At 40.0% G+C, this 22,835-nt stretch overlaps 1 protein-coding gene across 1 annotated transcript; it reads right to left on the minus strand.

Annotated features, from left to right (window-relative positions):
• Positions 1–1,195: 1,195 nt before the first annotated feature.
• Positions 1,196–21,336, minus strand: EIF2S3 (eukaryotic translation initiation factor 2 subunit gamma). The gene is made up of 12 exons (XM_039222665.1): positions 21,243–21,336; positions 20,643–20,706; positions 19,279–19,406; positions 19,069–19,190; positions 17,339–17,433; positions 15,658–15,816; positions 13,839–13,973; positions 12,071–12,165; positions 11,356–11,500; positions 10,014–10,183; positions 9,460–9,632; positions 1,196–1,617 (listed from the first exon to the last, which is right to left on the minus strand). The coding sequence occupies exons 1-12, from the start codon at positions 21,309–21,311 to the stop codon at positions 1,554–1,556; spliced, it is 1,419 nt and encodes a 472-aa protein (XP_039078596.1). The 5' UTR covers positions 21,312–21,336; the 3' UTR covers positions 1,196–1,553.
• Between the last annotated feature and the right edge of the window lie 1,499 nt (positions 21,337–22,835).

Here is a 22,835-nt window from a genome sequence, read left to right on the forward strand (position 1 = left end):
GTTCGTGGGTTCGGGCCCCGCGTCGGGCTCTGTGCAGACTGCCAGCTCAGAACCTGGAGCCTGTTTCATTCTGTGACTCCCTCTCTCTCTGACCCTCCCCTGCTCATGCTCTCTCTCTCCTAGAAATAAATAAAAACATTAAAAAAAAAAATAAATGCACATTTAAGAAAAGAAACTAGAGACTATTATCAGCAAAATTCAGTCAGTTCTGTTATTTGATACATCTACTTCTCAACTCTCTAAACTTGTTTCTTAACACTAGGGTGGGGGTGGGGGATTAAAATAGTGCCAGGGCTCTACCCCTAGCGAATTAAATTAGAATCTCTTTAGGCCAACTTTCTCTCTTTTTTTTAAAGGTTCCTTCTCCAGCAAATCTAATGTCAGCCAGGGGTGGGAACTACTACTACTATAGGAGAATCTTAGAAACAAAAAATAAGTAAAATTAAAAAAGCACAGCACAGGGGCGCCTGGGTGGCTTAGTTGGTTAAGCGTCCGACTTTCGCTTGGGTCATGATCTCGCGGTTCGTGGGTTCGAGCCCCGCGTCAGGCTCTGTGCTGACTGCCAGCTCACAGCCTGGAGTCTGTTTCAGTCTGTGACTCCCTCTCTCTCTGACCCTCCCCTGCTCACGCTGTCTCTCTCTATCTCTCCTAGAAATAAATAAAAAAACATTTAAAAAAAAAAAAAAAAAAAGCACAGCACAAGGAAAGTGCCAGAACATTGAGAATGACCTCTTGGAAGGTCCAAAGGCTACTATCTACATTATAGCCAAATCAATTAATCAGTTAAAACAGATTAATCAAGAAAAACATAATAAGGCCTAGAAAGATCTGTTACTTATCTAGAATCATCTGGTTTAACAGTGTTTTGCAATGGGGGAAAACTAGTGGGTTTCAGATATAAACCAAGCAGAAACAATTGCAGGGCATCAGGGAGAGGGTGAGGAAAAGTGGCTCTAGTTTCCTGTTTCAGTTAACGAAACGAGGAAGGGGATGGAAAAGTGTATCCAGGGGAATGAGCTCCTACAATCTAAAGGGGAATCTTTTATTAATTTCCTTTTCACTCACAGTTTCAAACATAAAGCAACATTAAACATGGGGCAAAGGAAAGCTGGTTTTCAAGAATTTGTGTCTTCAAGTTTTTACTTTTACAACAGTTCTTCAGGTCTGGAACTATTCAAAGATGAATCATGCAAAATAGGAAGAAAATCTTTATTTCAAACAGGTTTGCTGGTATGTGTGCTACAGCAAAGGCTGGTTGTAGCAGTTTCATTTCAAACCTGTAATCATGTATAAATTAGACATTATCTGAGAATGATTAATTTCTGCTAAAATGTAGATTCAATCCAACATTATGCCAATTCTTACATTTATTGTAGACCCTAATTTAGCAGTAGAGGTTAAATTTTCATCACCAAAAATTGAGAATAACCTTACAGCTGCCACTAAGGTAATGAGCTGTGAAATTAATTTCCCAGTACTGCTATGAAAATATACCCCTAGGTTGTAAAGAGAAATTCTGACTCCATCCAAATGTATTATTTAACTGGAATTCTTCAGTCATCATCTACTGTTGGCTTGATTGTCACTCCTCTTCTTATTTGGCCCCAACCAATTAAACTGCAAAAAACAAAATTTAAAAATCATGAATTTTACACCCCTTTCATTACGATTACCACACAATCATATGACATAACTGGTTTTACTTGCCTATCTGCTAAATATGAGTGTTTCCAAAGTGGTGCTCCATTAAGAAAGCTCACACTATCTTCACAGATTCTTGGGCTCACAAAGATGGGCTCTAACCAGACTAAATGACCAAAAAAAGCAAACAAGTTGCTACTACAAATATGCTTGTCTTTATTCTATCAAAATATACTAATCCCTCCAGAATCACCAGTCTAGTCCACCTAAGGGAAGCATGCTGATACACAATCTATCACAGTCTCATTTTCTAAAAATCTCATTCTCTACCTTTTCTCATTGAAAAATGCTTTTTTACCATTCACAGCATTCAACAGATCACAAAGGATTTAGCACGACCCTGGCTGGTAAAGAAAACTGAGAGAGTAACTAGCAGAAATAAAGCCCATCTAAACATGGGGTAAAACCACAATTCTAAAGAATATAAATCATTCCGATGCTCTCATTTAAAAATATTAACATACTTGCTAACTTAAATTTTTTTATTATTATTGAAGCATAGTCGGCATATGATATTTTATCAGTTTCAGGTATACAATATAGCGACTGCACAATTTTCTGTATTACTTAAGGCTTACCATTAAGTGTACTCCCGATCTGGTGCCACACAATATTACATTATTGGCCATGCTCCCTCAGCTGTTACTTTTCATCTCCAGGACTTACTTTATAACTGGAAGCCTTAATCCCCTCCACCTATTGCACCCATCCTCCTACCCACCTCACTCAACCACCAGAAAGCAATTTGTCTCTGTATTCATTAACCTGCTTGCTTTGTTGTTGTCTTTTAGATTCCACATTTTAAGTGAAATCATATATTTGTCTTTCTCAGCGTGCCTGGGTGGCTCAGTTGGTTAAGCGTCCAACTTCACCTCAGGTCATGATCTCACAGTTCAAGGGTTCAAGCCCCACGTTGGGCTCTGTGCGAGCAGCTCAGAGCCTGGAGTCTGCTTCAGATTCTGTGTCTCCCTCTCTGCCCTTTCCCAACTTGTACTCTGCTTCTATCTCAAAAAATGGATAAAAACATTAAAAAATGATAATAATTGTTTTTCTCTGACTTGTTTCACTTAGTCTAATAGCCTCTAGCTCCATCCACATTGTCACAAATAACAAGATTTAAATTTTTTTATGGCTAATATCCCGCTGTGTACACATACCACATCTACTTTATCCAATCATCTATGGATGGACACTTGGGTACTGTAAATAACACTGCAATAAACATAGGGATGTATCTACTCAAATTAGTGTTTTCATTTACTTTGGGTAAATACCCAGTAGTGGAATTACTATTATTTTTAAGTTTTTGAGGAACTTCCATGTTTTCCACAGTATTTACGCCAATTTACATTCCCACAAACACGCCTGAGGGTTCCCTTTCCTCCGCATCCTTGCCAAGCATTTGCTGTCTTTTTGATACTAGCCATTCTGAGTAAAGTTGTATCTCACTCTGGTTTTGATTTGCATCTCCCTGAAATTGAGCATTTTTTTCACCTCTTTGTGGGTCATCTGTGTGTCTTTGGAAAAATGTCTATTCAGGTATTCAGGTGTCCATTTTTTTTAATGGAACTGTTTGGGTGTCATAGACTCTGGGTCTAAAGTTCTCTCGTCTTAGCAAGAGAGCAGGAGGCAGGATTAAAAAATAGAGAGATGGCTAGGGGCGCCTGGGTGGCTTAGTCGGTTAAGCGTACGACTTTCGCTTAGGTCATGATCTCGCGGTTCGTGGGTTCGGGCCCCGCGTCGGGCTCTGTGCTGACTGCCAGCTCAGAGCCTGGAGCCTGTTTCAGTCTGTGACTCCCTCTCTCTCTCACCCTCCCCTGCTCACGCTGTCTCTTTCTCTCTCCTAGAAATAAATAAAACATTAAAAAAAAAAAAAGTTTAAAAAATAGAGAGATGGCTAATGTCCGGGAAAGACAAGAGCCCTGAATAAGGGTCCTTGCTCCTTATTTATTAAGATCAGAAGGCTTACAAAGGTGATGGGCATGCACAAAGAAACAGTGAACATCACCTTATGGGCATGAGGGAAAGGGTTTTTTGTTTTTTGGTTTTTTTTTTTTTTGAAGATACACAGTGTTTGGGGTTTGGATCAATATAAAATAAACTCCAGGTGCTGGGCAGATCGTTGTTAACGGCAGATAGGAGGCACCCTGTCTATCTTAGCCTGCCTAGGGGAGAAGACAGAGAGGGGAAATAACCTCAAGGTTAACAAGACACCTTTTCTTTGGCTAACCATCGCTGCTCTGGGCCGCTTCGCCTGCAGCGCAGCAGTCCATATATAGTCCAATTGACTTGTTTTGCCTAACTCGGCCCTATTCTCCTGTGAAAGCAGCTTCTCTGCTATAGGACTATATTGGGGAGCACTTTTGCCCTGCATGCCTAATCTTGTTTACCTCATATATCTTTGTATTGGGAGCCTTTGCACCTGTTCTTATTTTGGGCCTTTACCTATCCCTCTCTATTTTGGGGGTATGCCCCCCTAATCTTGGGGTGTCTTTGCACTGTCCTATGCTCAAGGTGCCAATCATGTCTACCCAGACTCAGGTGTGAGCATACTATGGCTTTTTATTTCTCTATGCCTTGTTAACCCAATGCTATAAGCCCGGGGGATACCTAAAGCTATCCCCCACATTTGGGATTTTTTGGTGTTGAGCTGTACAAGTTCTTTACATACTTTGAATATTAACCCCTTATTGGAGCTATCATTTGCAGATACCTTCTCCCACTCAGTAGGTTATCTTTTCATTTTGTTGATGGTTTCTTTTATTGTGCAAAGGTTTTTTTTATTTGGTGTAGTCCCAAAAGTTTATTTTTGCTTCTGCTTCCCTTGCCTGAGAAGACATATCCATAAATATGTTGCTAAGGCAAAAGTCAAAGGTTACTATGCTTTAGGTTTTATGGTTTCAGGTCTCACATTTAGGTCTTTAATCCATTCTGAATTTATTTTTGTGTGTGGTGTAGAAAGTGGTCCAGTTTCATTCTTTTGTGTGTAGTTGTTCAGTCATCCTGCCACCATTTATTGAAGAGACTCTTTTTTTCCCGACTGTATATTCTTGCCTTCTCTGTCATAGATTAACTTACCATATAAATGAGGGTGTATTTCTTGGCTATCTTGTTCCATTAATCTATGTGTCTATTTTTCTGCCAGCATCATAATGCTTGGATTACTAGAGCTTTTCAGTATAGCCTGAAATCTGGAATTGTGGTATCTCCAGCTTTGTACTTCTTTCTCAAGACTACTTTGCCTACCTGGGATTTTTTGTGGTTCCATACAAATTTTAGGACTATTCTAGTTCTGTGAAAAATGATGTGGCATTTTCTAAAAATTTATTTATTCTGAGAGACAGTGAGAAAGAGTGAGCGTACAAGCAAGGGGAGGACAAGAGAAAGAGAATCCCAAGGAGGCTCTGCACTGTCAGCACAGAGCCCAACATGGGGTCTGATCCCACAAATTGTGCGATTATGACCTGAGCCAAAATCAAGGGTCAGACGCTTAACCAACTGGGCCACCCAGGCAACCCAATGCTATGGTATTGTGATAGGAACTGCACTGAACCTGTAGATTGCTTTGGATGGTATTGACATTTTAATAGTAATTCTTCCAATCCAAGGGAAGCCTGTGTGTCTCAGTCAGTTAAGCATCCACTTCAGCTCAGGTCATGATCTCACGATTCACAGGTTTGAGCCTCCACATCGGGCTCTGTACTGATAGGTCAGAGCCTGGAGCCTACTTCAGATTTGTTGTCTCCCTCTCTCTCTGCTCCTCCGCCAGTCACACCTAGTCTCTCTCTTCCTCAAAAATAAACATTGGGGCACCTGGGTGGTTCAGTCGGTTAAGTGTCTGACTTTGGCTCAGGTCATGATCTGTTTGTGAGTTCAAGCTGTGCATTGGGCTCTGGGCTGACAGCTCGGAGACTGGAGCCTGCTTCAGATTCTGTGTTGCCCTCTCTCTCCCCCTCCCCTGCTTGTGCTCTATCTCTCTCTCAAAAGTAAACATTAAAATAAACAAACATACATTAAAAAAATTTTTTAAATAATTCTTCCAATCCATAATCATGGTATATCTTTCCATTTATTTGTGTTGTCTTCACTTTCTCTCACCAGTCTGATCATTTTCAGAGTTGAGGTCTTTCACCTCCTTGGTTAAATTTATTCCTAGGTATTTTTTTCTTTTTGGTACAACTGTAAATAGGATTTTAAAAAACGTTTATTTTTATCTCTAAGAGAGAGCGTGAGCCGGAGAGGGGTAGAGAGAGAGGAAGAGAGAGGATCCAAAGCAGGCTCCAGACTGACAGCAACGAACCCCATGTGGGGCTCAAACTCATGAACTGTGAGATCAGGACCTGAGCTGAGGTCTGATGTTCAACAAACTGAACCACCTAGGTACCCCGGATTGCTTTCTTAATCTTTCTGCTACTTCATTATTAATGTGTAGAAACACAACAGATCTGTATATTAATTTTGTATTCTGCAACTTTTCTGAATCCATTTATGAGTTCTTAAAAAAAATTTTTTTAAATGTTTATTCATTTTTGAGTGACAGAGCATGAGCAGGGAAGGGGCAGAGAGATGGAGACACAGAATCTGAAGCCAGCTCCAGGTTCTGAGCTGTGAGCACAGAGCCAGATGCAGGGCTTAAACCCATGAGCTGTGAGATAATGACCTGAGCAGAAGTGAGATGCTTAACCAACTGAGTCACCCAAGCAATCCTAAATTTTTTTAAATATTTATTTTTGAGAGAGAGACAGTGTGAGCAAAGGAGGAGCAAAGAGAGAGGGAGACACTGAAACTGAAGCAGGCTCCAGGTTCTGAGCTGTCAGCACAGAGCCTGACGTAGGGCTAGAATCTATGAACCATGAAATCATGATCTAAGCTGAAGTCAGATGCTTAACTGACTGAGCCACCTAGGTAGGCACCCCTATGTATTATTGGTTCTAACCGTTTTCTAGTGGAGTCTTACTCATTTTTAAGCAAAATCTAAAGTTTCATCTGGATAGAAACCTCTTAGAGGATTAGTGGGCCGTATGCACAAAAAAATCCTTTTATTTTAAATCTATTCTGATATAGGAATTGTGCCATTCTGAGACGGATACACTCCATGCTGAGAGTTTTTCAAAGTTTAATATTTAAGCCTATTTTAAGATACCCTGGAAATCAGTGTGTCTATAATAGCAAATGGTATAATCACACCAAAGAATAAGTTCAAATGACATAAATCACCACAAAGCAGGATTATTTACTTAAAATTCAACCAAAAGTTTAACTCTATCTCAATTAGAAAGTAATAATTCAGGTCAATCTTCTGAATAGTAAATGATGAGAAACCTTCATGGGGCAGAGTATCAGGGAAGCCTTAATAAGGGAAGTAAGCAGTAAGGAAAGAACAGAGAGCGAAAGGTGATTTGAATAATTAGGACCACAATGAGGACACAGAACAATGTAATTCAGAGGATTTATAGGAGACAAAGAAGGGAGAAACATAAAATGCACTGAAACAGGTTTCCAGAAAGATGTTTTCAGAAGATTAATTTTGACCAAACTCTTAACTAACAAAGCAAGAGGTAAATTGGGAATCTTTGGCAGTAACTTTTAGGTGTGAAAGGATGGCTATAGGGATACAATGAGGTCACAGAAAACAGGGAGGGTAAATGCAGTAACTAACCAGGTAACTAAAAGCAAAGAGTCAGAAGTCCCAGATGTGTTTCCTAGCTTTACCCAAAGGACTGAGAAGGAATAGCACCCGAGGAACAATGCACATACCTGGCACCCACACTTTCACCCCTAAATACCATTTCCCACTAAGAGAAACCAGACTTCCTTGGAAAAATGGCCAACTGTAAAACTGGAGCAGGGGAGGTATGAGATGAGTTTGGAACATTGTGTGCCAGCAAGTAAGGAACTGTTAAAAAAATCTGACGGGGACATGTCAAAAGGACACGGAAGTCAGCCTTAAGAGTCTCTGCTGGACGAATCTTGAACAATTCAGGCATCAAAAGAAATAAGAAGGGTAATGAATAATAACCCACTGAATAAAATAGGACTCCAGGAGTCTACATTATAACTACTCAAGTAAATAAGAGGGAAGAATAATAAATGAGGAGTGGTGGGTTTGGGGGACGGGCATCACCATTTTAATAATATAATCAAGTTCAAGTCAGACAAGAATCAACAGTGGATGAAGAACAGACTATTCACATAGTCTCAACTAGTCTTCCCACAAAATTAGATGAGTAGGTAAAAAGAGTAACTATAGGGGCACCTGGGTGGCTCAGTCAGTTGAGTGTCTGATTACAGCTCATGAGATTCTGACAGCTCAGAGCCTGGAGCCTGCTTCCGATTCTGTATCTCCTTCTCTCTCTGTCCCTCCCCCACTTGCACTTTGTCTTGCTCACAAAACTAAAAAAATATTTTTAAAAAAGTTAAAAAAAAAAACTAACTATATAGAAAATTGGAACAAAACCTTAACTGCATAAGCAAAATTAACCTTAACGACGGGGCGCCTGGGTGGCTTAGTCGGTTGAGCGTCCGACTTTCACTTAGGTCATGATCTCGCGGTTCGTGGGTTCGAGCCCCGCGTCGGGCTCTGTGCTGACTGCCAGCTCAGAGCCTGGAGCCTGTTTCAGTCTGTGACTCCCCCTCTCTCTGACCCTCCCCTGCTCACAATGTCTCTCTCTCTCTCTCCTAGAAATAAATAAAACATTAAAAAAAAAAAAACTAACCTTAACGAGGAGGAGCAATCAGATCTCATGTGCCTCTGGGTATGATTCCCTGAGGAGACTTCATCAATTATATAAAGTAGTCCAGCCAAGATTACATAACCTGAAGCTCACCTTAGGAAATGTGAGATAAAGTGAGGAAGAAACTAAAACTGAACTAGCTTATATTCTTCAAAATAGTCTATGTCAAGTAAGACAAAGAAAAGCTGAGAAAGTTCTGATTAGAGATCAAAGAGACAGGACAACTAAATACAATGCATGAGTCTAGAACGAAGGGACTAGAGGACATAATTGGGACAAGCCATATAACTGTAATATCAACTGTAGATTTCAGTGATTTATCAATGCTAACTTCCTCAAGCGATTAAATAAGAATGTTTGATTTTAGGAAATATACACCAATGTGTTAAGAGATCAAGAGGTTGTATGATACATACAACCTACTGCTCGAACAGCTGAGAAAAGAATTTATACATATAGAAGAGTACTTACACACATGCATAGGTTAAAATAAACTGTGTATCTGAGAAAAAGGAATACAGGAGGGTACGTGCAATTCATGCAATTTTTTTGTTAAGTTTGAAATTATCTTCGGGGCGCCTGAGTGGCTTAGTCGGTTGAACGTCCGGCTTTGGCTCAGGTCATGATCTCACAGTTCATGGGTTCAAGCCCCGTGTAGGGATCTGTGCTAACAGCCAGCTCAGAGCCTGGAGCCTGTTTCGGATTCTGTGTCTCCCTCTCTCTCTGACCCTCCCCTGCTCACACCGTCTCTCTCAGAAATTAAAAAACAAACAACAACAACAAAAACCACATGAAATTATCTCCAAATAAAATGTTTTAAAAAGCCAAAGATAACTATTGAACCTAAATTCACTGGTTTTCTTCATAGGTTGTGTGTATCACAGATCAGGGCTAGAAATAAAATTTCAAAGCCATTCAAATGAAGAGCCTCAATAACTGTTATGTTCAAGGTAAAGTGTGCATGTACACCGCCAGGAACTTAAGGGAATTGACTTTTTTATTAGTGACAGGTTACTAAACTTACCGCCAGTGTTTCTCAACTCTTCGGCTAAGAGCAATTTTTTCTCCTACTTCTGTGCACACAGGATTAGTGAGAACAATTTTGCCCAAATCGGCCTTCACTGCACTCACTCTCCCTCCTGTTGACAGGGATCCTATGTTCACCATGAGCACTTCATTCTTAGACAACTTTTGCACCTAGGGAAGTAAATCGGGCAAAAATAAACCCCAAAATCAAGAAAATGCTTTCCAAAAGGAGTGCTTATTCTCCTACATCCTTGCCAACAAGAGATGTCAGCAAGTGTCCATCTCTGCTAACTTAACCTAAGACTCGTGTCACTGACATACGTGACACACATTTTTGTTTTGTTTGGGGTGTGGTTTTTCTGGCTTTTTTTTACTTTAACTGCTCACCTTATATATAAGTTCTCAATAAATTTGACTTCCTGAAAGTAGAAAATCAAATTTACTCACCTTTTTTTTCCCTTAACCCCGTGTTAACCGTAAAGAAGTGAACCTCAAAACTGGTTCTAACATCACTGCCACTTTTCTGAAACAGGAATTACAGAAGGCACTTACCTTTGCTGCTTTCTTGTCTCCTTCCGTGCGTACACCTAGAAGCCGTCTAAGTAGGAAATAGGAGATTTCCAATTCTGTGAAGATCTCTGGTAAAGCTCCAACTGCACCAAGTACCTGTCCCACCATTCTGTCAGCTCGGCACAAAGTGGGGTCAATTTTTGTTCCCACTCCTGATATAAAACAAGATACATAAAGTCCAACTTTTTATTTCCTATAAAGCTGTTCACCCCAAACTGAGTCAAACAAGAACAGCACAAACCTATACATTTATACTTCCATACTCACGTAATAGCTACATAGCCATGAAAAAATAGCTGTCTTACCTGAAGAAAGAATCATAAACCTATGGATTAGTTGGGCCTTTTGAGAAGAGTCTTTTAATTTAAATTCTAAACAAAGAACAGAAATGACAGCCTAACTCAAAAGTGAGTCTGACTACACTTAGTAAAGAGTAAAAAGATACAAAATTCCTAATGAGTAATTTATACAATATTTGCCTACCATTTCTTCCCTGGAAGGCTAATTAAAATAAAATAACTTCTTGACTTCATATCTGATTCCTAAGATTCACTTCAAAATATTTTAGCTGTGTATGAGGAGAGAGAAGATATAAAGATAAAGCAAGATAAAGTATTGATAACTGTTCAAGCTGGGTAGTGGTTACATGAACATTATCATTAAATTATATACAGTAAACTCTTAATTACAAATGGAACAGAAAAGTGAATTATACACCTAAAGACCAGAGAACCAAAAGACAAACTCCTTCTTTATCCAACAATTTCTTCTTTAATCCAAAGGTACAATAGATCTAATTCTCACTAAATCTTATCTTTTTCTGAGTATCTGGTAATATAATAAATTGTAAGGGATCAGGAAATCCATAAATCATCTCAGTAATTCCTATATAATGAAAGTTATTTTTTTATTCTCACCTCAGAGTAAATATGATCTGATATGATTCAAGTCACATCTGTGGGTAACTTTTCATTTGTAAAACACACACACAAAAAAACCACCACTCCCCACCCCCAAAACCGTGTAAACAAAAAAGTATACTTAGGTATTTAAATACTGGGTCATAAAACTTACTTTACTGTTGCTAAAAGGCGTTACTTTATATGCTAAACCAAAATGTATTCTTTATGCTTAAAAATAAATTTTACCAACACATGAAACCATCTTATGAACTAAAATCAACAGCTTAACCACATAAATATTCCCCCAACCCAATCATTTAAAATACCCAATTAAAAATCTACAGTACACCTTTTTGAGTCATCCTTTTCTCATGAAAAATACCACAAATTAAAAATGTAGGGATAAGAAAAAGAATCCTTACCAATAAGACCTCCTGGAGCAGCATACTGAAGATCATTATGCTCTGCGAAGAGTGACACGATTTTGGAAAAAATTGGTTTACACATGAGTTTTCCTTCACTATCTTTGGAAACAATACCAGGTCTGACTTCTATCTCCTGGCCCACCTGTAAATATGTAAGTTAGTAATTAGAATCACTGTGGGATGACACAATTACGACTTAAATATCAAAACTCCTAACAGGGAGACCCCATAATTCAAAAGGCAATTCTTTCTCTATGTCAAAGATTGCTATTAAAAAAAAAAAAAGCAGACACGGAGCTTCAAAACCAGAACCATTCATACAACTGTTGCTAACTACTTCCCATACAAACCTATCTCCATATGAAACATGCTCCATACTCAGAAAGAAAACAAATTTTACTTTCTATTAGGAGTATTTATACTATCCACCTTATAATTAAGACAAGGAAAAAACAGGGGCTCCTGGGTGGCTCAAATGGTTAAACATCTGACTCTGAACCTCGGCTCAGGTCATGATCTCATGGTTCATGAGACTAAGCCCATGTCGGGCTCTGTGCTGACAGTGTGGAGCCTGCTTGGGATTTTCTCTCCCTCTCCGTCTGCCCCTCCCCTACTCGTGATCTCAATATTTCTGTCTCAAAATAAATAAACATTTTAAAAAAAGATACAAGGGAAAAGCAAACAAAACAAAAACAATCAAATTCCAGTTCACCTTTAACACTCCTTTTAGAATACTACCACCAGCTACACCACCCTTAAGGTCATCAACTTCACAGCCGGGTTTATTGACATCAAAGGACCTAATAACTAAAAGAAAACAAAACAAATTAAAGCCAATTCTGCTCATTTTAACTTTAAAGGAAATATTCTTTTCTAACTTCTAAAATAGCAACTGTACGCCTGGGTGGCTCAGTCAGTTAAACGTCAGACTTCAGCGTAAGTCATGATCTCACTGTCCGTGAGTTCAAGCCCTGCCTCTGGCTCTGTGCTGACAGCCTGGAGCCTGGTTTGGATTCTGTGTCTCCCTTTCTCTGCCTCAACCCATTCACACTCTTTCTCAAAAATGCATGTTAAAAATTTTTTAAAATAAATAAATAAAATAGCAGTCACATAATACTTATACCCACAGGGGTGACTTTGTGACAAATCTATTATTATTACTCCTACGTTTATTGCAGCCTTACTTATGATGAAAAAAGGGGAAATAAATTAAAAGTTAATTGATAGGGGGCATATTACGGTACACCCATACTATGGAATATCATGCAGTTATTAAAAAAGAATGTTTGAGGGGCTCCTAGGTGGCTCAGTCGATTAAGCGTCCAACTTCGGCTCAGCTCATGATCTCATGTCTTGTGAGATACAGCCCTGTGTCATCGTCGGGCTGTGCTGACAGCTTAAGAGGCTGAAGCCTGCTTTAGATTGTGTCTCCCTCTCTCTGCCCCTCCCTGGCTCTCACTCTTTCTTTCAAAAATAAATAAACATTAAAAAAAAGTTTTTTAATAAAATGATTTCCAGAAGAATGTTTGAGCTACGTGGAATGACCTGAAAGGATGACCCACGTACACTGGGATACTGTTGAAAAGCCGCCCACATCTCTGTGTAGGAACCACAAGCTGAGATGATCAAATTATATCAATGTTGGTGCTGTAAACTTAAGTAAAAGCGAAAGGGACATGAAAATCTTCATTAATGCTACAATGAAAACATCTGTATACAAGTTCTAATATCCTGTTTCTGACTAAAACATTTAACTCCACAGAGACTACTGCACGACTCCATCCTGCTCACGTGACGTACCACATACAGAGCATGAGAGGGTCACAAGTTCCTTCCGTGTTCAGGACTTTGTCCCTCTTCCGGCAATGCAATCTGCCATTGCCGATACGATCCCAGAATCGAAAACAAAAATTTTAGGGAAGCCTGGGTGGCTCAGTCAGTTAAGCTTCCAATTCTTGATGCTGGCTCAGGTCGTGGGACCCCACGGTTCGTGGAATCGAGTTCCGTGTTGGGCTCTCTGCTGGCAACATGGAACCTGCTTGGGATTCTCTCTCCCTCCTTCTGGCTCTATGTTCCTCAAGACTCATGCTCATACTCTCTCTCAAAATAAATAAACTTAAAAAATATTTTTTATAAAGATGGTAATTTGTCATCATCTCTACAGAAAGAGATAGTATTAATAAACACCCTTAAAGGAGAATCACCAATGTGCAAAAGATCAAATTAAGAGTTAAAGACAGGGGTGCCTGGGTGGTTCAGTCAGTTAAAGCATCCAACTTTGGTTCAGGTCATGATCTTATGGTTCATGGGTTCTAGCCCCGCGTCGGGCTCTGTGCTGTGTTCTGTGTTCTGTGTCTCCTTCTCTGTCTCTCCCTCACTGCTCATGCTCAGTGTCTCTCTCTCTCTCTGTCTTTCTCTCTCTCTCAAAAATGAAAAAAAGATTAAAAAAAAAAGAATTAAAGACAAATACTGTCACTTACCAATAAGTCGGGGTTCTGAAGTAAAGTCTCTTGGGGGTACTGGAATTTTCTTCACTATGTACTCACAGACAACTTCAATATTGTATTTCAATTGAGCAGAAATTGGAATAATAGGAGCTCCTTCTGCTACTGTACCTATACGAAATTCAAATTAAGATTGTTTAGTTGTACAGAACTTAATCTGTGTTACATGAAACAGTTAAGATTACTAAAACAGATGCCTAAACAGCCCCACACAAATGCCAGCAATAGGTTGAAAGTGATAATCCTGTTTAGAAAGGTGGCAGTATTGTTTGTTCTACTCCTGAAAATGAGTACTAGTTCCTTTATAGCAAAAAATTGCTGAAACATATTAACATATATATGTAGTATACTAAAAATGGTAACACTGTCTAAAGGAATGAAATACTGACACTCCTGGGAAAGAGCACTTTACTAGTTTAAAGATTTTTAATAACATGTAATTAACCTCCCAATAAATGTCAAAGTAAAATTACAGACTCTGTGCTAATCAAAGACTGCTGGCTCATATAATATTTGCTCCTTATTAATTATATGTCAAACAGGCTGGGCAAAGAAATGGACCAAACATAATTAGATTTTAATGGAAAGGACTTATTATTTTTCATCACGACAGAACTGAGTTCACAGGAGTCAACCTTTCCACCAACAAGGCTAAGGAAGAACTGTCAACAACATGCATCATGTCTTCTCTGAAATGAAAACCACTATGCTATTAGAGAAATGGACACTATAAAGACAAAACAAATCACTGTCAATTCCAGTGATCAAAGTAACTACTTGGTAAGAATAAACAGTGTAAGACCTAGGTTTAAAAAAAAAAAAAAAAAGCTTTTGTTCTTTAAAGAGAGGTCTTATTGCTGTTTTTAATCTGATAGTTTCCAGGATACAAACTTCAGTTCTAACTTTCAGTCAGCAAAAATATACTTTGGTTTACCCTTCCAATTATAAAATAAAAAAATCACTGGGATGAAATGTACAGTATGGGGCCTAAGTCAACAATAATGTAATAACTTTGTGTGGTGACAGTTGGGGAGCGTTGCTATGCTTACTACGGGGAGCACTGCATAACGTGTAAAATTGTAGTAACTGTTGAATCACTATGTTGTACACTTGAAACTAATATAATAGTAGGTCAACTATACTTTAATAAAAAAAAATTTTTTAGGGGTGCCTGGTGGCTCAGTCGGCTAAGCATCTGACTTTGGCTCAGGTCATGATCTCATGGTTCCTAAGTGCGAGCACTGCATCAGGCTCTCTATTGTCAGCACAGAGTCTGCTTCATATCCTCTCCTACTCTCCCTGCCCCTCTCCCATGCTCACTAGCTCTCCCTCAAAAATAAACATTAAAACCTAGTTTATCAAGGGGCGCCTGGGTGGCTGAGTTGGCTGGGTGGCCGACTTCGGCTCAGGTCATGATCTCCGGGTTCATGGGTTCGAGCCCCGCGTCGGGCTCTGTGCTGACAGCTAGCTCAGAGCCTGGAGCCTGTCTTCAGATTCTGTGACTCCTTTCTCTCCCCTGCTCACGCTGTCTCTATCTCTCTCTCAAAAATAAATAAAACATGAAAAAAAATTTTTTTTTAAATAAACAAACCTAGTTTATCAAATTTAGAAACAAACATCTCACTAGTTGTATTAGGTGGCTAGTAAATATTAGGGAGAGAAAAAAGGCTTAAGATCCATAAGTGTTTCCTATTATAGATAGTATATTATAGTAAAAATTAGCTTAAAATCTGGTATCTAGATTAAATACCTCTCTAAATGATTCACAGATTTATTAAGTATCATGGCTTCTTACCTTGTACAAATGCAAGGATCTGTTCATACTGCTCTTTAGCTTGACTTTCTTTTACCAAATCAATTTTATTCTGTAGAATCAAAATATGCTTCAGTTTCATGATTTCTATAGCAGCCAGGTGTTCAGATGTCTGAGGTTGAGGACAAGACTCATTACCAGCTAGATGACGAAGAATCAAAAAGATGCCATGAGAATCAGCTGGAAATATTGAGACCAGGCAAATCCAGAAAGCAGCTAAGTGGTTGTGGGGAGCTAGAGGGAGGGGTATGGCACACAGTGACTCCTTAATGGGCATGGGTTTCCTTTTGGGGCAATGGAAAACATTCTGGAATTAGAAGATGGTGATGTTTGTATAACACTGTGAATGTACTTAATGTCACTGAGTTGTACACTTTAAATAGCTAAAATGGTAAATTTTATTTCATGTGTATTTTACTACCAAAAAAAATTTTTACCTGGCATCTAATAAAGAAAATTTGTCTAGGTCTTAGCCTTACTCAAGGCAAAAGTCTCGGATATCATTGCCAGGTGTCCATCTTTTGCCCTTGTTTCACTCTATGTGCCTTTCACTAGAGCCTCCAAATCATTTAGCCCTTATTCCTGGTCCTAGGCAAGAAGCTTGGAATCAACAAGTTTGGCATCTCAGGGTCTGCCCTTAGTTTTCGTTAAGAGATAAGTCATAGCCCTCTGGCTCTATCCAGTCTTAGAGATGTTTTAGCCCAGTCAAGCTCCTGACAGGCAGAGAATAATTAAAAAGGGAAGATGCTTACTTCACTCTGTGAATTTCAACTACCATCAAAGGGTACTCTCTAACAAAGGGAGGGAAGAACACTCAATGTGAAGATAACCAACAATGTATCACAAAGAAATCAGCATGTTTTGTTGTGCAGCCAATGACCATCTTTCCTAAGCAGTGAGGTTCAGGTGTCCTATACTGTTATCTATGTGGCATGCTTTTCAAAATTATGTTCCATAGGGGTGCCTGGGTGGCTCAGTTGGTTGAGCGTCCGGCTTCGGCTCAGGTCACGATCTCACAGTTCGTGGGTTTGAGCCCCATGTTGGGCTCTGTGCTGACAGCCAGCTCAGAGTCTGGAGACTGTCTTCGGATTCTGTGTCTCCCTCTCTCTCTGACCCTCCCTACTCATGCTGTCTCTCTCTCTCTCAAAAATAAAGAAAACATTAAAAAAAAATTATGTTCCATAGCAATGAAATCTCTTGAGAGCTCACAGAAGAAACCCTAGCTTTGGAAACCCCCATGAGGTCTACACTTCAGCACTTATTAGGAGATGTGCATCTAAATAAAACCCCTATGTGTCAATGTTGCAGTGGACGACACACAGACCAAAAAAAAAAAAAGGAAAGAAAGAAAAAGTATATTTATAACTAAATTTAAAACTAAAATAATAAATCATTTCATGTGATCTAGGCAGAAAAAATGCACTAATGACTTTTTCAAAATATATACTATTGTAAGGATTCACCTCTCAGCCCCAGATCTATCTTGTTTAGTATTCTGTGATATCTAGTAGGCAGGGATGTCATCCTTGATGACATGTTAGTGCCCGTTTGTATCACCTATAGGTAATGGAGATGGTCCTTAAGGGCCTTGGCTCTCCTTTTAATACCCCATCCTGGACTTGTTCCACACTGATCTGTCCAAGGCAACTCTGACGTTATTTACCTATCAGCAGAAGGGCTGCATCCATCACGGCCGCACCGTTCAGCATAGTTGCCATCAAAATATCGTGGCCGGGGCAATCAACAAAGGACACGTGTCTAATAATTAAGAAGAAACAATCAATCCGAATTATCAATCCATATTTTGATTCCCAAATCTAATCGAAAGGAAGAGGGTATAGAGTATGGTACAGAGTATGTGCTGGAAATGTCATTGATTTGAAAACTAAAACAGTGTTAACAGTACGGACACTGCCATCTGAAAGAATAATTCGCCAAAAATTCCTCTAGCACCTTAATAAGCTGGAACTGCCAATGTGAAGTAGAAACAGCAGTACTATTTTAATAAAACTATGCTCCTCGTTCAGAATCACTATTTCTAAAAAGTTATGTTCACACTGACATGATCTCAAACAGGGGTTAGCTGACCCTTAGGCCAAACCTGGCCCATACCCACTCAAGCACGTGTTATTTGCATTTGCTTTTATAATATAAGAGCAGAGACGAGCAGCCTCTTCACAGAGAACCTAAGGTCTGCAAAGCTGTAAATGCTTACGATCTGGCCATTTATGAAAAAAAAAAAAAAAGTGCTGATCTCTGATCAGGAGCAGACCAGGACCTCACTTGGTAAGGCCAAGTGAGGAATCTGCCTCAGGTGCAAAATTTAAGAGGGTGCCAAAAAACTCACTAATCAAAATAAATAATATTCTGGGGCACCTCGGTGGTTTAGTCGGTTAAGCCTCTGACTTCGGCTCAGGTCATGATCTCACAGCTTGTGGGTTTGAGCCTTACATCGGGCTCTGTGCTGACAGCTAGTTCAGAACCTGGAGTCTGCTTCCGATTCTGTACCTCCTTCTCTCTCTCTGACCCTCCCCTGCTTACGCTGCCTCTCTCTCTCTCTCTCAGAAATAAATAAAACATTAAAAAATATTTAAATTTAAGATTTTTAAAACAAAATTCGTGCACAAAAAATCCATGATGAGCAAAATGTCAAAACTAATAATGCCACGCTGAGCCAAAAAGTGACACTGAAGAGAAAAAAAATCTGTAATTCAGTGTCTAATTTAAATTAACAAACAATACTATATTTATTAAGATTTCTTTGCATTAATTTCAAAAAGCACTGTGTCAAAATACTATTTATCCTGATTACTGAGGCTTTTGGGGGAACACTCTCCCTTACATTTTGGGCACAAAGAGTCTCACTCTCACCTCTCCTCAGTCCCAGCCTTGCTCCAATTTAAAATTTCTTTGTGGGCCAAGCCCACTCCCCCATTAACACCACAATGCAAAAGTCTGTATCCTCTGACAAAAAACCAGGATATGAATTACAGTCAGCAAATAGACAGGTAACAACACCATGTATTTAAGAGAGGTAATTAAAAATGGCTTTGTTCATCCACTATGTAAAAAACAGAAACAACATTGTTTAAAAGAAATTTAGGAAGCCTCGCAAAAAGCATCCCCTAAATCCAATGAGCTGTGTTTCCACCTACTTGCGTGATACCTTTCCTTTGGAGAATTTGCACCTAAGTATCTAAAATGAGATTGAAATACTTGACTTTTCAAGTTATTGTCATTATAGACAATATAATACAGAAAATATAATACAAAAAAATAACAAAAATACTCAGCAGTTTCATTGTTTAAGATCTCAGTTAAAGATTTCAAAAAGCATAATCACAAGACAATAGAATATGATGTAGAAAGTGTTTTTAGCATGAAAGAGCTCACCTGACTAATTTGAAGTTCCCTTTGGTCCCTGGAATGTCCGTAGGAAACTCATCAGGTGTACTACTTCCACAGGATCTGTAACATTCTGGCCGAGGACAACTTGGGTCATCAAGTTTATAAATCTAAAAGTTCCAACGAAAAAGAAGATTCAAAGGTGCTACCTGCATGTTCAACAAAGTTATTTCCAGTTCCACAGTACACACAGCTCACCTTAGCATTAGCATATCCAAGCTTGATTGTAATATTTCTTTCTAGTTCATTTTTGAACCTGACTGTGTGGACTCCGGAAATAGCTTTCACAACTGTGGACTTCCCATGAGCTACATGACCAATTGTACCTACAGACAAAATAGAAGAAATCAATTCATGTGCATTCAGTTATACCAAATACTTTTTCAAATAGTATGGCAGTAGAAAACCCAAAGCCATTCACTATAAATATCGAAGTAACACCAAGTGACTTCAATTTTTCCTCCTCCATTTTCTTTTCTACCAAAACCTTATTCTGATACAGGGCTGAATTGAACTTACCAAGTAATGACAACCTTGTTCAAAAACTACACTCAGTATAGTAAAAGCTATTCATCTTACGTTTCTAATCCCATAAAAGACTGCCTTCATTTAAAATAAACACTCAACAAGAACATAAAATCCTATATACTAAGAAACTTTCCCGTATATGCAGAGAGAAGTAAACAGGTATGAAACAACCTGAAACAACCATAAAAATCCATGAAAACCACCCAGGTTTAATTCTGGTAATGCTACCAAGGGTAACATGTATCTTATATTTTCTTAATACTCTGATGGTAGAGGTTTATTTTTAACTAGATTCAATTGTGCTGTTTGTATAGGCTGTCAGATACTCTAAATGCACACTCAGTCAACACACCTGCTCTTCTAAAGTTCTAGATGGCAGTGGGGGGGGGGGGAGGAAGAAATCCTTTACTTAATAATAGCTTATATACCAAATAGAACTTATGAAAATTCTGCCCTTGCAATAATCCTATGTAACAAATACCACCACATTCTCACCTCCTCTGCTACATATGACTACATATTGCCTTATGCTACTAAACTTTTTATATGTATCTTCTCACCCAGTCTGTTAACTGGGCATGAGCAATATGTGCTTCCCACGAACTCTGCCAGGTGCTTTGCTCACAAGGGCTCGTAGTCTATTTCTTGAAAGTCTGTGTCCTCATATAATTCAGGTCATCACACAAAGGGAGAAGTTAAAAAAATTACATGTCGAGATCAAAAAAGTCAGGTCACCAAGCGACTCTAAGTTTATTTACTAATTCTGAGAAAAAGAGAGCACCTGTGCGAGTCGGGGAGCGGGGAGAGAGACAGGGAGGGAGGAAGGGAGGGGGGGAGAGAGAGAGAGAGAGAGAGAGAGAGAAGGAGGGAGAGGAGGAGAGAGGGAATCCCAAGCAGGCTCTGCACTGTCATCACAGAGCCTGACAGAGGGCTGGAACCCACAAATTGCAAGATCATGACCTGAGCCTAAGTCATAAGTTGGATGTTTAACCACTGAGCAACCCTGGCACCCTACCAAGTTACTCTTATCTTACCTATGTTAATCGTTGCTTGTCTGCTGATAACTTCGTGTGAAAGTGGGGTCAACTTGCTAACATCCTGCAATCAAACATTTTTATTTTAAATCGCTGTACATTAAGACCAATCACAACTTTCCTTTGATTCTACATTTGCTCCACAGAACTCCCAAGGCGCCTTTCTGAAAAAGCAATCTTGTCCTCTGATGACTGGGAAGCCCTAAGAGTCCTTCGTCTTTAAAGAAGACAACTCCACTCACAGTGGGAGATGTGAAGGTCCGAGGCCCCCCAAACTTGACAGTATCAGCGCTAAGGACTTTGTACATATTCCCTCCCCAGACCTTCAGAAGCGAAAGCCTTAGTGGCACTTAACACCATGACTTTCCAGTCGAATCCCTCGGGGAGCTCAAGATCCCACAATCTTACACCCCCATGCACCGCTCGCAGACTTGCCGAGGTACAGGCGGCAGCGCGAGCTCGGCTCAGGGCGCCCGACTCCAAGGCTCCCTCCTAAAGCATGCTGCCGACATCGCGGCACTGCCTCGTCTCAACGCCTCCCGGGAGGCTCGATCACCCACTTCTGAGCTCCCTCCGCATCCCTGCGGAACCAAACCTTACCAAGGTGGCGAGATCCTGGCGAGAAAGATGTGGCTGCCCCAGAGTCACTCCAGCCTCGCCCCCCGCCATCTTGCTCCAAGAGGAAGGAAGTCGCCCCAGCGGCTGCCTGACCAAGTGCAGGTCCCCTTGTAAGGGGCGGGGAAGCGGAAGCGGGAAGGCCGACTAGGGCCCACGCCTGGGAACGGAGGCTGGCCGGTGCCGCAGGGCCTCGCTGCTTGGACTTCTCTCCACTTGGGTTTACACAGTGCCTGCCGGCCGACTGACTAAAAACCAGGAGGCAAAGTTTCGGAATCTATTCGTCGCAGACCTGATGGATATTTGTGCAGGCAACGCTGAGGACAGCCCCATAAAAAGACACCCACCCCTCCCCTTGCTAGGCGGGTGATGTAACCGCCGCGCGCGCTGGCGAGGGAGAAGCCATTTCCGGTTCCCGTGGGGATGGCCGGAAGAGTTTCCCGGAACCTGGGAACGTTCTTTCGGGTGTGGGGACAGACAGTGGGGCCATCCTTCTTTACCGATTTCCATAATTTAAGAAGGCGAGATCGGCTTGGGGTGCGGCTCGCCTGTGACGGCCACGCTGGGCACATTTACGGCCCCACGTGTCACTTGCCGCTGGCGGGGAGGGCGCCCTCGCGCGGAGTTTTGGTGAAATGGTCACCGCCCGGGGATGGCAAGAGCAAAGTCCCTAACTAGTTCTCACAGGGAGGTTTCTAGGGCCTGGGAGGCGGTCCGTGGTGGCTCTAAACTGCACAGCATTGGAGTTCACCATAGGATAAAAGCTAGATGTTGTAAGGACGCCCAAAGAGGTTATTTTTTTAAGCTCAAACAGGAAAACCCAGTTGCTTAATGGAAAGATTACCACTAAATCGGCGTTTTAATATTTAAAGGCTTTTGGGACATTGCTAATCTTTTTTTTTTTTACGGTGTATCAAAAAGAACTCGAGTAATTGTTTATCTCCATGCATGTCTACGCTTTACAAGTTTTCTGTCATGAAGAAGTGTTCATTTCTAGCCAGCCAAAAATGTAAGGAGAGGTGGATAAGAATCTAGATTACCTGTGTTCATTGAATACTTAAATAAGATGAAAAGGACTCTATGTTTTCTAGCACATACGTTTTAGGTACAACAGCTTACCTAAAATAGGAAGTTCTATTTCAATAAATGCATTCATCGGTTAAGTGATGGTAGAGACTACAATGTTTTGTATTTGAATGGAGGAATTTTTTTCCTACATTTAGGAACTTACACATTTGTACGTTTATAAATTTAGAATTTCTCTTACATTTTTACACAGTTAAATCAGCCAATTCAGAAAACCCACTGAGGTGATAAAAATGTAGAAATACCGAATCATTATGTTGTACACCTGAAAGTCATTATCCTACGCCAACTATACTTCAATAAAAGACGTCGAACTACTGGTGACGGTTGCACAACATTGTGAATATACTAAAAACCAGTGAATTGTACAGTTTAAAAGGGTGAATCTTATGGTATGTGAATGAAAAATAAAAATAAAAAGAATAATAAAATTCGTTGATAATAAATACAATATGCTTCATTGTCAGAAACCTGCACTGGAAGTAGAAATGT

The sequence above is a fragment of the Hyaena hyaena genome, unplaced genomic scaffold, assembly GCF_003009895.1.
Source record: "Hyaena hyaena isolate Hyena2069 unplaced genomic scaffold, ASM300989v1 scaffold_1171, whole genome shotgun sequence".
Taxonomy (NCBI): domain Eukaryota; kingdom Metazoa; phylum Chordata; class Mammalia; order Carnivora; family Hyaenidae; genus Hyaena; species Hyaena hyaena.

Coding starts and splice junctions, on each gene's coding strand:
- EIF2S3 (XM_039222665.1), bottom strand. CDS start 21,311: ATGGCGGGGGGCGAGGCTGGAGTGACTCTGGGGCAGCCACATCTTTCT. Junction 19,407..20,642: donor ACAAGCAACGATTAACATAG/GTAAGATAAGAG, acceptor TTTTGTCTGTAG/GTACAATTGGTCATGTAGCT. Junction 12,166..13,838: donor TTCAGAACCCCGACTTATTG/GTAAGTGACAGT, acceptor GTTTTCTTTTAG/TTATTAGGTCCTTTGATGTC.